Source organism: Clarias gariepinus, chromosome 26 (genome assembly GCF_024256425.1).
Source record: "Clarias gariepinus isolate MV-2021 ecotype Netherlands chromosome 26, CGAR_prim_01v2, whole genome shotgun sequence".
Taxonomy (NCBI): domain Eukaryota; kingdom Metazoa; phylum Chordata; class Actinopteri; order Siluriformes; family Clariidae; genus Clarias; species Clarias gariepinus.
The window spans coordinates 3850608-3866976 of record NC_071125.1 but is presented as its reverse complement, the minus strand read 5'-3'; the positions used below and the strand labels follow the sequence as shown (position 1 = coordinate 3866976).

At 42.7% G+C, this 16369-nt stretch overlaps 1 protein-coding gene across 8 annotated transcripts in view; it reads left to right on the top strand.

Annotated features, from left to right (window-relative positions):
* Nucleotides 1-875: 875 nt before the first annotated feature.
* LOC128514062 (DNA-binding protein SATB1) overlaps nucleotides 876-16369 on the top strand; it is a 54799-nt gene continuing 39305 nt past the window's right edge. For 2 of the 8 annotated variants that reach the window (XM_053487715.1, XM_053487718.1), the window contains exons 1-4: nucleotides 9387-10288; nucleotides 12319-12558; nucleotides 14301-14477; nucleotides 15745-15871. In XM_053487715.1, coding sequence (XP_053343690.1) covers nucleotides 12345-12558; nucleotides 14301-14477; nucleotides 15745-15871 — 518 coding nt within the window. In that variant the 5' untranslated portion in view covers nucleotides 9387-10288; nucleotides 12319-12344. Of the gene's footprint in view, nucleotides 1328-9385; nucleotides 10289-12318; nucleotides 12559-14300; nucleotides 14478-15744; nucleotides 15872-16369 lie in introns of those variants that run through there. The other 6 variants (XM_053487719.1, XM_053487720.1, XM_053487714.1 and 3 more) reach the window with 5 other exon arrangements.

The window sequence follows — 16369 nt, the reverse complement described above, 5'->3', positions numbered from 1 at the left end:
ATCGGAATGCCTCTGCTTTAAAGTCGCGCTGCGGCGGCGTGGCGCACAGGAAACGGCTCCAAGGTGTCGCAGCTTTACACCAAACACCGCTGCATCATTTCTAATCAGCTCACATCAGACTCTTAATTGCGTTCAAATCCTAAAATCAAACTTCCTATAGCGTCCTAAGTGATGTTCGTTTTTTTTTTTTTTTTTTCCCGCCACAAATATGACCAATGATTGAGTTTAACCATTGTCGGGTTGGTTTGTCTCCAAAAGCGTGTTTAAACAGATCCTTTACATCAAGTGTATTAAATATCACGACCGTTTATTTAAATAATAATAAAAAAAAAACGGTAGAATTTTTTTTTTCCAAATTATTCCAACAGTATTTTTTTTAAATGAGATCAAAAGGAATGAAAGAAAATAGAACATCTGGAATGCGTTAAATGATAAACCTGTAGAAAGTCATGAATTGGGAGGATCACAATAGTGCGCATTAATAATAATAATAATAATAATAATAATAATAATAATAATAATTTTATATTAACTCAAAGACCATACACGTTTTTTTTTCTATTATATATAAAACGTGACATTTATCACATTTACCTGCTTTGGAGAGCAACTCGTACTGTATCTCACATCTGTCATGCTGTGTGAAAATAAATATACACATATCAATAAATAAATAAATAAATGTACATTTTTTCCTTTCATGTCCATATGGGACAGTGTGAAAGTTGTTGATTGCAGGCTTTTAATTTTTTTTTCTTCATTTCTCAGAATGTGTAAAAGATAAAGGGAGAGATAGAAAGAAGGAAGGAAGGAAGGAAGGAGGGGTGTGAATGATGCTTTTTTTTTCCCCTGGAGAGAAAACTGAGTATGAGAGAAGAGAAGTGAAGAGAAGAGGAGAATCAGGAGAGGGTGCGAGCCCCAAAACTCGCTTGGCGAATCATCCGAGAGGCAACAAGGGGCGGATCCGTTTACCTGCCTCCCTCATCCACCACCACCTCCTCCTCCTCTCACTCTCTCTCTCTCTCTCTCTTTCACTTAATCTCTCTCATACGGTCCCGTCCTCCGCCTCACAGCTCCATCCCGGCTTCGCGTTGCGCCGTGCGCTTTCTCTCTCTCTCTCTCTCTCTGCGTCGCGCCGTGCGCTCCCGACTCCAACAACGCGTCTGTGTTTAAGTCTGAGTGTGTGAGAGAGTGTGTGTGTGTGAGAGGGAGAGAGTGTGAGAGTGTTTGACATCTTTCTGTGACTCCGGATCCCTCCAGGTCTCTCAGAGCTCTTTCTCAACTTTGGATGGGAAACGCGCGGCTCACCAGGGATCGCTGACTAAAGGTATGGGTTTCTCTCTTCTTTATTATTATTATTGTTATTATTATTATGATTATTATTCTTTCTCAGCAACATCACATGGTTTATTACTTCATTGATCATTTACAACTAGTTTGCTGTCATCTTTTTAAAAGAAATCTCTAAAGAATCCCAATGCGCACAAGATTACGCAGATGGCACGCGTTAATAATAATACTAATACCAACAATAATACCAAATAAGCACTACTGTAAATAACACAAACAAATTGTTCCACACTTTTTTTTTTAAAGCTTGTGCTAAAATGTTAAAGCATTTTCTAATTCTTATAACCAAGGATGAAAATGAAGCATCCTATCCAACCTATCCATATTCACAATAATCACTCATCATTTCAATAACTTGCGCCTACACTTTTTGTGATTGATGAGTATTTGCACATATATGCATAAAGGCGACATTCCCTATTTTTTAAGGTGAACGTCTTGTCATTTTTTTTTATTTATTTATTTTTTTTAATCCAAGGTTTAGCCCAGCACAGAGACAGCAGGCTATTTTTGTCTCAGAAACCTGAATCACTTTTGGGACTGTCAGCATCCAGATGCACCGTCCTGCTTGTTAACAAGATCTTTATTCACTCTAAATTAGATCTAATCACGCTCAGGCATCAAAAACCATGTGATTTTCCAAAATGCACTGCTTCTGTGAAAAAAAAACCTAACAAAAAAAGAGAGCAAGAAAAAAAGCATGGTTTGACTTGATTCTGGATTGTGAAAAGTGTGATAAGAGATCTCATGATTTTGATGTTGGACTGGAAATGACTGTCATGACTTAAGCTCCTTGCTGTGCTTCTCACACTCACACACACTCTGAGACACTCACACTTTCAGTCCTGCTACAGGCTCTTTTACAGCACTTACAGCTCATGCAGTAACTTTGCCTTTTAGACTACAAAGTTTTAATAACCGAAGTTCGTCTTGTCACACACACACTTTTTTTTTTTTTTTTTTTTACGTAATAACAATAAACATCTGAACATGTGGGCTGTTCATAGATCAGTCTCTTGCGCGTCAAACTAAATCGAGCACACATCCTTCCTCGTAGCGACGAGAGCAGGACTTGTGGCTCATGTCACTTCACCTCAGTCTTACAGCTTAGCCTTTGACATCTTTTCTTTGTCTTTTTATAGCAGTTGCTCTGAGGAGTATTTTGCTCTCCTTTGCAGCGCTCTCTTGTAATGATTGTGGCTTATCTGGTCACTATTTCGCAGAACAGAGCCACAGTGCTTTTCCTGTCACTCTCACTGCCAGTTCTTGTAAATGCGGGTTTAAGATCAAAGACTCTTATTCTGAACGTTAATTCCCCTCAACTGCTCTTTCGCGAGCCCGTGTCTATTATATTTGTTCATGTGAAACTGGCTGGCTGGCTGGCTGGCTGGGCTCCATCACAAGGTTAAGGCTTTTTATCTGAGCAACTTAACCTTGTTTTCACACTCGCCATGTAATCGGTGCAGTGACTCAACGAGGTAGCCATCTCATTGAGTCACTTGTTAAAAGGCTTGTTCTAATGAAGGAGGCTCGAACGGCGGAGAGTGTGTGTTACAGATTCAGGCTTCGCCCCTAAAGTCTGGATAAACTGTCGCGATTCTGTTCAAGGCCTGAAACAGGATGATTTTAGTCAAGCGCTGATATTTGTTTATACTGTTGAGTATTTTTCATTTGAGTTGTATTATTAATAATATTATTACTATTATTAGTATTATTAAGGCTTCGGCCAGCAGGATGTGTGTGCATGCTTGGGGCACATGTAGGTCACTGAGAAGTGAAGTGAAAGTAGTGCAAGTCAAAGCCTCGCTAGTATCCGCAGGAAGTCAGGAACACTTCAGAGACGAGCTTTTGGTTTTTATTTATTTTTGTGGCACACTCCCATTTAAGGACAAGAGCTCGGGGTCGAGACATCTTAGCACGAGGAACGAGAGAGAAATGAGAGACAGAGAGAGAGGGGGAGAGGAGAAAAAAAAAGGAAAGAGGAACAACATTTACTCTCCGACCCTCTGAGACCAATTAACCTGCACGTCGCTTCAGCGGGTTGAGAAAGCACCTCTGAGCATAATCAACGCGGCCCATCGTCGATGAATTATTTCTGTCCCGTCACACCCGATTTGTCGTTTTACAAATTGACATAAAAGTGTCAAACAGGCCTCGGTTTAGTGTCAAGAGCGCAGAAATTTCCCCCTCGCAGTCGTCCCGGTTGGTCTACGTGTTCAGGGCTTGTGAAGGCATCAAAAAAAAAAAACCCATAATGAACGCTGGAGCGAAATAACACCTCAGCACCGAGTGAAATTATACTTGCGGTCAGAGCCTCGGTAAATACCTGTTTAGCTGCCAGCGCATGTGTTTATTAGGCTGTCGCCAGTTAGGTGCCTGTCTCTCTCTTTTTTCTCGACTGTTGTGGCTGTTTACAGATTCCACTTTTTTTTTTTGTGTGTGTGCTTTTTTTTTCCCTTCTTCGACTCAAAACTGCACTCATACATTTCTTAATATAGATGAGACTTAATAACGGTTCAGACATTATGATGACAGGTTGGGGGGGGGAGAGGGAGATAATAATGAATGGTGTCTTAATAGAGATTGTTGGTGCATTCCTGGGCTCGGAGTCAAAAATGTAAAAAAAAAAAAAAACCTGGCAATTACAGACACGGGGCGCGTTTTCATGTGCGCGGCTTCTCGGGCGTGCGGTTCCCAACTTTCCTCCTTGCCAGAACTTGTCTCCAGCTTGGGTTTTTTTTTTTTTTTTTGGAGCCACGGCTTCTCTTTTGAAATCCACATCCCTTTTCATATGCAGAATGGCTCGGTCCGGGACAGCAAAAAAAAACAAAACAAACCAAAAAAAAAAAAAAAAACCCAGCAACCAACCTGCGTCATGTCGATTTCGCCATGGTCTGACTCGACGGAGCGTGTGCGAAATCCGAGCGGCGACGTTATCACGGCACACAGCAGCGTCCCTAATAGAATTTGGAGCGCACGCTCGGCTCTGTGAGAACCCTCAACTCCTTGTAACCTAAATTTAGTCCTGCTTGTACAGTTGTCTCTTATTTACATATTATTTCTTTTTATGCTTGTCGTTATGCGATCTGTGTAGGTTTTCTCAGATCCTTTGTTCTGGTGTAGCGTCAGAAAGGAAAAGGAGTGACGGATGCGCGTGCTGAAAAAGATCAGGTTGTTAATACCCACCCACGTACTCCAAAGAAACAATTTAGAACAATATTGGCTTTTACAGCAGACACTCACTCGCTCACACACTCACACACACACACACACACTGGAAGGCAGATTTAGAGAGAGAGAGAGAGAGAGACTCAGATTAGCTAATTCAGATCTTATCTGCTTTGATGAGTGGAAAAAAAGAATGACAAAAGAAGGTAGTGTTGATAAAAACACTAAGGCCTGAGAGTTTACGCTTCTTGCACTTTAACACACACACACACACAGACGCAGCCTTGTCTGCTTTCCTCTATTAATCGTAGATGTGTCGCGATCCACGAGGCAGGAATTAGACGCCTAACGATGCGAGCATGTGATAGCCGACCGCAGCAGTGACAGGAAAGTCATTTCCGAGGGCTGGAGTGTGGCGCTGGACGATCGTTCTCTGACTAATTCGTTTGGTAATTTGATAAAGGCAGGAAGAATAAACAAGGCCGTCATCTTCTCTCTCGCTCTTTCCCGTCTCTCACCGCGTGCCGAGCAGGAGGAGGAGGGGGGAGATTTTATACCTTTGCCTTTATTCTCACAGGGGAAGGACAGTGTGCTGTTTTTTTTTTTTTTTGTGGTTAAGATATTCAGGCATGGAGACATCACCGCTGCGGCCAGACCTCGGGACAGTGCTCTGCCTTAACCTACTCACCACACACACACATACACACACACACACATATATACTGGCACATGTTTAGGCCGTAAAAAGCCACAGGGGGATTTTTTACAGTACACATCTCATCACAGGCTTAACCAGGGAATGTGTTTGAAAAGAGACATCTAAGACACACACACACTCAGAAGGAGAAACAGAGAGACTGAGCTCCAACTCCATTCTCGATGTACTGCATACAGCCTAATTAACATCTTTTATCATTACACAACTCCATACCTGAGATTTCACGTAATGCATCTGTGTGATTCCCTCAAACATCTTACACACAACATGTCGCGCTTAACCAAATCCTAATCCTGGTATTAATAACCTAACTGATAGCACGTCGTGAAGGAAGCTGAACAGCGTCGCGAGCTGCCTTTTTCGTTTTTTCAAACATTTCTTTTTCCCTTCGGCAGCGGCGGCGTGTTGAGTCCTCTCCCCGAGCGAGTAAGAGAGCGAGTGAGCGAGCGAAGTGGGCAGTGATGACTCTACCCCATGCTGGCTGCATTATCAAACTGCCAAGATCCACTTGGCCCTGATTTATAACGCGAGCTTCAATAATCACGTTAATGCACAGCTACCGTCGCAGAACCGGCGGCCGCCAAGACAAAACAACGCCCACGCCGTGTTGCGATCGGGAGAGCGTTGGTGAGAGCAGGGTCTGGAGGAGAGGAGTGAAAAAAAAAGGAAAGGGAAAAAAAAAAAGAAATGCTTTCCGTCACTGAGGCGCATTTTGTCAAACTTTCGGGGAAGATTTAGAACTTTCCCTGATGACGTTACACGTTATACGACCTAGTGCACAGTGCTTGCATTAACCACCTGAGATTTCTTATTTCATTTCGGGCTTAGGCTAAACAACACCATCGCTAACGCTACTTGTAAACGCACAAAAAAAATCTAATGAGGTAGGCAACGAGAAAAACAAATTGGAAATTTTCACGTCCACGTCAGGCTGAGCTTCCTGTAAACACAGACCGCGTCTACAAGAACCCTGAAACGACACCAAAAACCTTCTGCACCCAGGTGACAACCGCAGTACTTGCCTCCTTCGGCCCTGTCGCGACATTTTTACACCATCTAACACATAATCGAATGTTTCATAATAATCTTACCTGATCAAATCAAAAACCTGAGGCTCTGTGCCCTTCCCGGATGTTAGAAAGGGCACTGCTGATGTGTGTGTGTGAGTGCCAGAGTGCTTGGCATTGTCAGCACCTGTTGGCAAAGCCGGGTCCCTCTTGGCAGAGCCGCTCTCTCAGGCGGCCACGGCGGACGTTAAAGCGTCCATGGTGCATTTCAAGATGGCCGCCGTCCCCTTTAAAGTCCCCTCATGGGCTTCGCTTACAGTATATATGAGAGATTAGAGGAAGATATGAATGAACAACATGTCTCAGAGTGTCTGTTTGAAATGACTGGTTTTTCCCACCACAAGACATACAGTATGGTGCAAATATCATGGTCTATCACATGCAAAGAAATGCTGTGGAGCACAAATGTCAAAAAAAAAAAAACTAAAAGAATTAAACAAAATCTGACTCTAACTGTCGCACCTGCTTCTTTCTTACATGCAAAATCTGAAAGCTTCCATTTTGTTTTTGTTTTTTCTCGCCTAAAAAGCGCTCGCTGATTTAATAAGCAGCTTTCTTTTTAACTTTTAATTTTTTTGTGATGGAATAATGAATAATGACATTTTTTTTGTACCGACTCAATAATAAAGTTTGTACTAAAAAATACACACAAACGTTTGCACAGTACTGTCTATGATACATAAAAATCTGCATTCAACAACAGGGATTGTGTTGAGTGCTACATATTGCAGGACACTACATCCACAACACTTTAACTTTTTAAGGATTTAATGTATTACACCTTGTTACAAGTCTGCGTCACTCAAAAGAAAATTTTATAACCGTCGTAACGTCTGGAAAATTCTGCAACTTTTACATTTACCCACACAAAATGCGCACGTATACTCTATACAGTACAAACCAAAAATTAGATCATTCTTTTTTTTTACCCTACTAAAGAAATCTATTTCGCGAAACATGATTGATCTCCTCTTGCTGTTTTTCTTTCCTATCTTGCATGCATTTGGTTCTCAGGGAAGAGAAAAAGAAAAAAAAAAACATTCTTGGAGTATGTATAAAATATGCTTAATGCACACAATTGCAGGAGCGTTAAATCATGACTTTACATCCTGCATATGACGTCCGAGCAAATGAAACTGACAGCTTGGAGAAAAAGAGCTTAAAGGATGCTGAGAGAGAGAGAGAGAGAGAGAGATGAGCTTTTAAGTCGAGTCTGTTTGCTTTTGCAAAATGTTAAAACGACGTCTCGGGGAGAAAACGCTAGGAATTAGAAAGGTTGTCTGGTGCTAATGATGATCCCTTGCTCGGGTTCCTCTGGGCCTCTTTGCACCGTGGCCTGGTAGCCTGACTGGCTCTGAATGTTTACTCTACCACCTAGCTGGTGTTGTTGCTGCTGCTACTTTCTCTCTCTCTTTTTCTTTCTCTCTCTCTCTCTTTCTCTCTCTGTGAGCTAGTTCGGCTACACCACCCACGCGGCGGTCTTTACAAGAGCTCTGGCATCCCCAGAGAGCCAGCGTGAGCTCCGTGCATATTTGTCAGCGCCGGAAAGGCCTCTTATTTTCAGCAGCGAAAAAGGTCAAGCACAAGAGAGAAAGAGAGAGAGAGAAAGAGATAAAGAGAAAGAGGGAGAGAGAAGAACTGTGGCTAGGAATTGTTACATCACGCAAGCGAGAGCTGCTCTTCTGCGTTTAGCGCGTCGCTCTTCACACTTCACACCAGCACTGCGGTTTACTGATTGCGATTTCATAAGAAACTGACCAGCTTTTGCAGAATATCAGCGTAGCTTACAAGCTTACAAGTTTCCTGCCTTGCCAGGTTGCATAGTACAGCTAAACTTTTTTGTCTTCAAAACAGCAATATTAGTTTAGCAATAATGGAACTTTCACAAGGGAGATAATGTAAGATGACGTATGTAATATGTGTTAATTACAGTGTTATTACAGGAAAAGTTGCACAGCCTGCAATAAACAGAACAATAACAGGTATTTTGCATATATATTAATATACATGATGCACTCTTTCTATCTGTCTATCTATCTATCTATCTATCTATCTATCTATATATATATATATATATATATATACACACGCACACAAATAGATACTTAGATAGATAGATACACACATTCACATGCATGCACATGTCTATATCTTTATCTCCATATCTATCCCTCTTTCTTTTTTTTGCATAAGGAAATATTCCCATGCAAAAGGTGATGCTCGGATTTGCAGATAAACTTAGGGTTACAGGGTTGACACTACAGCACACTGCATGGATATTAAAATCAGCAGCTGCTGCAGACAATAGGTCATTAGCTCATGTTCAGGGAGGAACGGTGTGGGGTAGAAGTGGCCTACAACAGCAACTGCAACAGCGAGCCCGGTAGCACCGCTGCACTCGCCTCATTCATTCATGCCTTCATTCTCTTCTTTCAATAACCATTTATTTATTTGTTTGTTTGTTTGTTTATTTATTTATTTATGTGTGCGTTATTCACCTGCATGTCTTTACTCCTTCTATCCGAATGCGGTCCGGCCAATTAGCACTCGGGAGCGCGCGCGCGCGTGCACGCGCCCCGAGCCTGTATGCCCGCGTGCGTGCACGCGCGCTCCAGTGGTGTTAATATAATAATAATAATAGTCATGATAATAATATAAAATCGACTCTCACGTGCATTAAAGCTGATTCGAAAGCAAGCCCTGGAAATCGTGCGCCTTGTTCGGTATTAATTGATATAATTATGATTTAGTATCTTTAGATTTTTTCCCCCTCCTTAAATACTTTTTTTAATTTCCCACACTGTGTAAAGCCGTCTTACCTGCGAAATCCCGGCCCGTTTATGGAAGCACGCGAGGGGAGGGCGGGGGGGGGATTGTAGTGTGTGTGTTTGGTTTATTTTCTTTCTGCCATGAGGAGGAAGAAGGCGAGCAGCGCGTGCAGCACCGAGCGAAGGGGGGAGTGATGAGTCAATGCAACTCAGGGTTTAATGGGGAGTGAGAGAGAGAGAGAGAGAGCGAGCGAGCGAGCGCGCGCGCGCGTGAAAGAGAGATAGAGAGAGAGAGAGAGAGAGAGAGCGAAAAGGGGGGAGCTCGCGGAAAAAAGGGGAAGCTGTCATGCGTCTGTAGCGCGCGCGCCTGTTTCATTCGACGCCGGAAAGTGAATCGCAAGTGTATATCCGAGCGCGCGCGCACACACACACACACACACATATACATACACACACACGCGCACATATATAAATATATATATAAATATAGACACACATATACTGTACGCGCACGGGCACGCACGCGCCGCGGTGTCGGATGCAAAAAACAAGAAGAAGAAGAGGAAGAAGAAGCCTCCGGTTTTGTCCGCTTCGCCGCTTTTCCAGCCGGACCGGGGAGAGAGAGAGGGAGAGGAGAGAGGATAGGAAGAGGGGAGAGGAGGAGAGGCGAAGCGCCGCCCGCTGTTCCGCGTCGTCTCTCCCGGTTTACGAGGCTGTCTGCGGCTCCGTGACGCGCCATGCCCTCCGCGTGCACTCCGATTCCGAATTCGTTCACCCGGGCGCCGCGCTCGCGCTCTCCGTCGCTTGGTGGTAGCGAGCAGCTCGAGCAGCACCGGCACGCGCAGCCCGTAAAACTCGCCTGAACTCGGGGGGCAGAGCACACAAAGCTCGCGCCGCTCTCCCTCTTTCTCTTTCTATTTCTCTTTCTTTCCATCTTTCTCTCTCCTCCACACCATTCGTATTCCAGCACTTTAACTTCTTCTTCAACCTCTTCTTCGTGTCTGTTTTTTTTTATTATCCTTTTTTGTTTTTGTTGTTTTTATTTATTTTCCTCTTCAACACAATGTCAGTGTTGACGCGCTCGTGCGAAGCGGATTGATTATTAATTCTCGTAGAAAGAAAGGAAGAGGAGAGAGAGAGAGAGCAAAGTTTTCCTTTGGACTCACCAAACTCCTGTCCCTTTATGAGCTTTGCAGGTTGGACGTGGTGACTCGCAGGTGTGTTTGCATCCCTTCTGCATTGCCTTTTCAACACTAGTAACAACAAATAATGGTGCTTGATTTATTGCTGCTGATTATTATTATTATCAATATTATGATTGTTTTGTTTATTCTGAAATGAAAGCACTTTTCAGGTGATTGGTGTGTGTTTGCACTTGTGCAAAGTTTAGTTCAAGCTCTTAAATTTATTTTGCATTCATGATCTGTTACTTAATTTAATATCTTGCATTATTGTATGCATGACCTTGTTGCATATTTATAACCTCAAAAAAAAAAAAAAAAAAGAAAGAAAGAAAACACATCATCAGGTAGAGGAGCTACATACCAGACTATAGGATTTTATGCAACCTACAATACAGTGGTGTTAGATCTAATGCAGTTTGTTAACACACACACCCACACCCCTGGAGAAGTGTGCACCCTTTTGTGTTGCTGTTGTTTTAAACCTGAAGTAGGTTATTAATGCATTCATGCGCAGTATGAGCTCACTGGAATTTATTGCTTTAATATATGGCTTGTAATATTTGGCTCAGGCTTGTTAATAAACCCTGCATTTATTTATTTATTTATTTATTATTCTTTTATTGTTATTATTATTTTAAATTTTTTGTGTGAGGTGGGTTTTCTATCAAGGTAATCTTTTTGAGACATCTGGGTGCCTCTGATTACCACCACATTTTGCGGTGGGGTTATTTAAGAAATGCAAAAAGTTGACACCTAACGTAGCGTCACGCTTCACGCTTCGTGCCTTCAACTTTCAGAGCAAAAAATATATATACGTTATATGTATATGAGAAAAAAAACACAATCAAATAATTGCTGAAGCTCATCTTAGAGCAAAAAAGAGAGCAAAGACCTGCTAAAAAGTACTCGCCGATCACCCCGCTGTGTTTTTTTAGTTTCCTTCCTCATGCTTTTGCGCATTGCTCTTAGAACAGCTTTGCTGCACAGAGCGGTGGAATCCTCAGCAAAAAAAAAAAACCTTTACCACAACCCCAAAACCCTGGCTTGTTTGCTCTCCCTCTCTCTCCCTCTCCGCATGGGATTCAGCGGCGGGATGGTCCATACATAATACATGGTCTAAAAAAGCAAGATGAAGAGCAAGAAGAATCATAAATGTCAGGAAATGTTAGAGAGGATCAAAGAGAACGTGTCCAGGAAAAAAAAAGCATGTCTGGGTCGAAGCGTTTTTTGAGTTTCCAGACAAAGTGTGGGTCAGGATGTGATGGTGGACATATAGAGAAAGTGTGTAAGGCTTTATCTATGACGATCATATATATGTGAGTTATATATGCGAAGGAATCTCGTCTTATCAAAAATAAAATCTTAATCCATCATATCTTCAGTGTAAGATTTAAGAGTGATACAGGGATGAACCTTGATCACGCTCTGATCTAACTCAGCTCTTCTGCATTTTTTTTTTTTTTTTGTTTTATAAATTTAATATTTGGTTTCATTTACAGGAAGACAAAAAGAAGTGACTAAAACCCCTTTCGTGTCATTCAGTACACTTTATTATTAATTAAAAATAATTTTACACTTTTAATATCATTTATATAAAAGAGTATTTTTTAAATGCACACATATAAGGGGAAAGCTTTTTAATATTTGCTGTCATTTGGAAACAAGCAAACGCGGCATATACCTCCGGACTGTATGTAAGAGCGGGTTTAGTGACATTAGCAGCGTAATCCGTGGATTAACTACACTTTTCTGAGCGTTATGAATATGATCAGTGCTTCCGCGACTTCAATTGATTTATCTCACTGTTTTAGCTTTGCACAATTTTTTTTAACGCATTACCTTTCTGCCTGGAAGTAAAAAAAAAAAAAAGTAGGTAAATATCGTGTATCATAAAATCATTTTCAGGTGATTAAATACATTTTTGGTCTCACACACACACTCACACCCTTAAACACAACCATATCCGTTGCAGCATTGCTCACAACTCGCACATATGAAATCGTATAAGAGAGCTGAAACCTGAACAATCAGAACCAAATGCTCTAAACTCGTTGTATCTCCAGGTGACTGTGAGCAGTGGGGCTGAGTCATGATGGACCATCTCAGCGAGGCGTGCCTGGGGAAGGAGAACTGCGAGCTGGTGGGCGGCTTGAATGACGCCAAGGGTCCTCCGGCCAAGATAGCCAGACTGGAACAGAACGGCAGCCCTCAGGGGCGCTCGCGTCTGGGCAGCACCGGCGCCAAGCTCTCCGGAGTGGCCTTCAAGCCCTCGCCACACCTGCTCAAGACCTCGCACAGGAGGGGTGAGTGTCGCTAAGAGTCACACTTCTGAGTAACACGGGAGCAAAGTCTGGAAGCTGGTAGAGATGTTAGTCGTATATTGCTTCAGTGTGTTACAGGCTGAGAGCGGATTTTGAAGCATTGATGTCGACCATGTTAAATATTACAGAAAAGTCTTAAATATGGTTAACTCTGAATTCGTTAGAAACACCGCAAGACAAGTAACAACCTTATCTTTCAGAACTTGCTTTAACCTTCAGAGCCTTTGACCTGAATTTCTATCAATTTTGACGTTTAATAATTTGTTTGGGGAATAAAATAAAAAATAACAGAGCTTTTTGTTACAGGAAATATAATTTTCTTAGTTCATTCTATCGTAAAGCATTTTATAAAGTTTTCTTTCATACTTTTATAACTTTTTTATTTATTTCTTTACAAAATTACATTTAATGTGGTGGAAAATCTGAGAAAAAGGGACTTGGACTTGATCTCCTGTGCTAATGCCACGTTATAGCCGGTTTAAGCATTATATAATTGTTTCCTCCTTTTGTTGACATCAGTAAAACAATTATATGTCGATTGATACGTTTTCCTTTCTTGAATAACAAAATCTGTTTACGAATTATAGATTAACCGCGGAGAAGCGTAGGGAGATTTAGCTGTTCCTATAGAAACGATGACGTAATAAAAGGGGGAGTGCGTGAATAAAAGAATTGGAGAATTCTACAAGAGGAAGCGTCGCCTACACATTCGCACTCATAACCAGTGACATAATTGTCCTCGTGCTCATTTACGAACACTTCTTTCGACAAAAGTTGGCTGAACTTGGCCGCCGTTGCGGGCATTGTTCCCCCTCCTGGATAATATTTAGCACGGGCTGTAACGTTGGCCGGCGGAAAACAAAGCTGGGATTGATCCCGAAACGAACCTACACAGCATTCTTTATTGTTAGATCTTTATCTTTTAAAAACGCACGCTTCAGCACATTGTTCCGGGATCGGCGCGCTAACCGATTTGTTGCTTGTTTGCCAGAGGACGTCTGGATCCTCAGGGAGGTCGGGCTTCAGGCTTCAAGTTTTTAGTCTTCCGAAAAACTTCGTTACGATGCGCTGCTTTAATATTAGCCCAAGTTTCTCCAAATTTCAGCGCCGAAGTGTTTCAGCTGGCTGGCATTAAGTGATATTTGCAGAGTAAACCCAAACACATGACGGCTTTGGACAGGGAATCGTTCTTTTTCTTCTTCTTCTTCTTCTTTTTTTTTTGCCTTTAACAGCACAGGAGTGTTTACACAGACTCATAAGCCTTCAGGCTGTATGGTTTGTCGAGAGGCGCCGCAAAGCATTTTGGGAAGATTTTCAGAAGCTGACAGGAGTCAATTAAACAATATACAGGAATAAATGTGCAGTATTGCGATGTTATAACATCGTTTTACGATCCCGCTATAATATTTTGCATAGGGTAAAAAAAAAAAACGTAAAAAGCGCTCGGTTTTATGTATTACAATAACAATCAGTCAGAAAGTGTGGATTCATTTCCTATAAGAGCAGCTCTGACTGTAGCGCAGTCGCACATGGCGGGTTTTCGTCCTCGTCCTGATGCGTCATTGTTTCTGTGGTCGCAGTAACATGCTTGGGGTTCCATAACATAGAAAAGATTTACAGTGTGTTGTTGTTTAAATTAAAGAAAGTAGGTTGATCATTGGAAAAAGGAACGAAGCACTCCGAAATAACGGTACCTCTCGCTGCTGTGTTGTCACGCTTCCCAGGTAACATGCTGCCCGTGTTCTGCGTGGTCGAGCACTACGAGAACCCGATCGACTTCGACAGCAGGGAAGAGCACGCCGAGTTCGTGCTGGTCAGGAAGGACATGCTGTTCAACCAGCTGATCGAGATGGCGCTCCTGTCCCTCGGCTACTCGCACAGCTCCGCCGCGCAAGCGAAAGGTGAAGACATGACACTTTTAACCTGTTATAACCTCTCATACAGGATGTTTCTTGTTTTGGCAAACGCATGCACGGAAAGCCTTTAAAGCGCATCCTGTGTAAATACAAGACATTTCAGTTTCGTCATGGTATCTATACTTATAGAGCGGTTATATAATAATCAGACTTAGTTATATGTCGCAGTTAGGAAGCTGATGTCAGAGCAGGATGCAGCACCCCTGGAGCAGGCCGGGTTAAAGGGCATGCTCAGGGGGCATTACCTTTAGTGGTGCTGGGCTTGAACCCCTAACCTTCCGATCAGTCTTAAACATTTGAGCCACACAGAAGCTATACATTTCTGTATAGAGAAGCTGAGAAAAGACGTAGCATTCCAAACTCGGCATACCTTGAGTGCAAAGCAAGGACGTATTTTTTTTTTTTTTTTTGTTAGAAAGATTTAAAGATTTCATTTTATCTGATTATAACCTGAACAGTAGCTTCTTCACAACAACCTGATCTAAGAGAGACATCCACACGAAACTTGAAAGATAGTTCACTCAGCCGGACCAAAAGTCCAATGGGACGTTTTCAACCAAACACTTACTGTCCCATTCGCCGTACCGGCTGGGGGTCAGGTCTTTACCCGGCCACATTTTTGTTCTGCGGTGATTGACAGGACCCGACTCTTTCATGTTCACGCCACTCTGATCATGACGCCGGGTTTCCTCGGGGAAAACCACCTCCTTCGCAGTTAACATCCGTCACCAGCGTGGGTAGCGCAACCGCCCGTCTTCTTCTTCTCCTTCTTCTTCTCAGGTGTGGAAGCTGACAGCCTAGCTAGCAGTAAATAAAAGCTACCCACATTATCCAGTGTTTTTGCGAAACATTTAAACCGACGTGTTAGGCAGCAGCGTGGAAACTCATGTACACTTCCTAAGCCGCATATAAATAGATCGTGTGATGTAGCACCTTTTACTGTACGTGTTGGTTGGAAGCGAAACGAAACACAAAACGAAATAAATAAATAAATAAATAAAAAAAATATGACAGCCTGCTAATGAGAGCAAATTGTTTACGAGAACAAATCGTTTGCCAGACAGGTTCCTTTGGTTAACCATTATTTATAATTACCGGAAGATTTGACATCAATTATCTCAGAACTTAGCTTTTTCCTTAGTGCCGGATTTTTCTTGTCAGATTAGTCATGCGAATTTGAGTTCAGTGTGTGTGTGTGTGAGTGTTTGTTTATCTGTAACGGTTGTGTGTTTTTCTATTTATTCATTTGCAGGTATGATTCAGGTAGGCAAGTGGAACCCCGTTCCCTTGTCGTACGTGACCGACGCCCCCGACGCTACCGTCGCCGACATGCTCCAGGACGTCTACCACGTCATCACGCTGAAGATCCAGCTGCACAGGTGCGGCCCGGGAATTTAGCGCTCTACCCATAATCCCTCAGCGCGAGCACTTTGTCGGGTTTTTTTTTTTTGTTTGTTTTTTTGGCTAGGACGCAGAAGGTTGCGTTTATTTCTAGCATGCTAGTTCAAGCCGTCTGCGCTTGTCTGTCGCTCGGCTCTGCTCGTCTCTCTCGTTCTCTCGCCCCCTCTTTCTCGCTCTCCTCCCCAGAGGGTCTGCGGCTGCTCAGCACGTTAAGGTCCTCCTGCTGCTATTCCGCTTTACTGCGCGTGTGTGTAAATGCGTGCGCCTGTGTGTGTATACGCGTGTTTGTGTTTGTAAGTATATTTACATCCGCAGGCAGCGTATATAAAGACCCACATACAAAGCTCGCCTCTAGCTTCACACCGGCGTACACGGGCCGTAATGAAAGGGTTGGTTTTTCGACGGGGCTCGGCGGCGTCCTTCATGCCGCACTCTCGCCTAATATTGTTTTCAATCCCATTCAATAGGCGTTATAA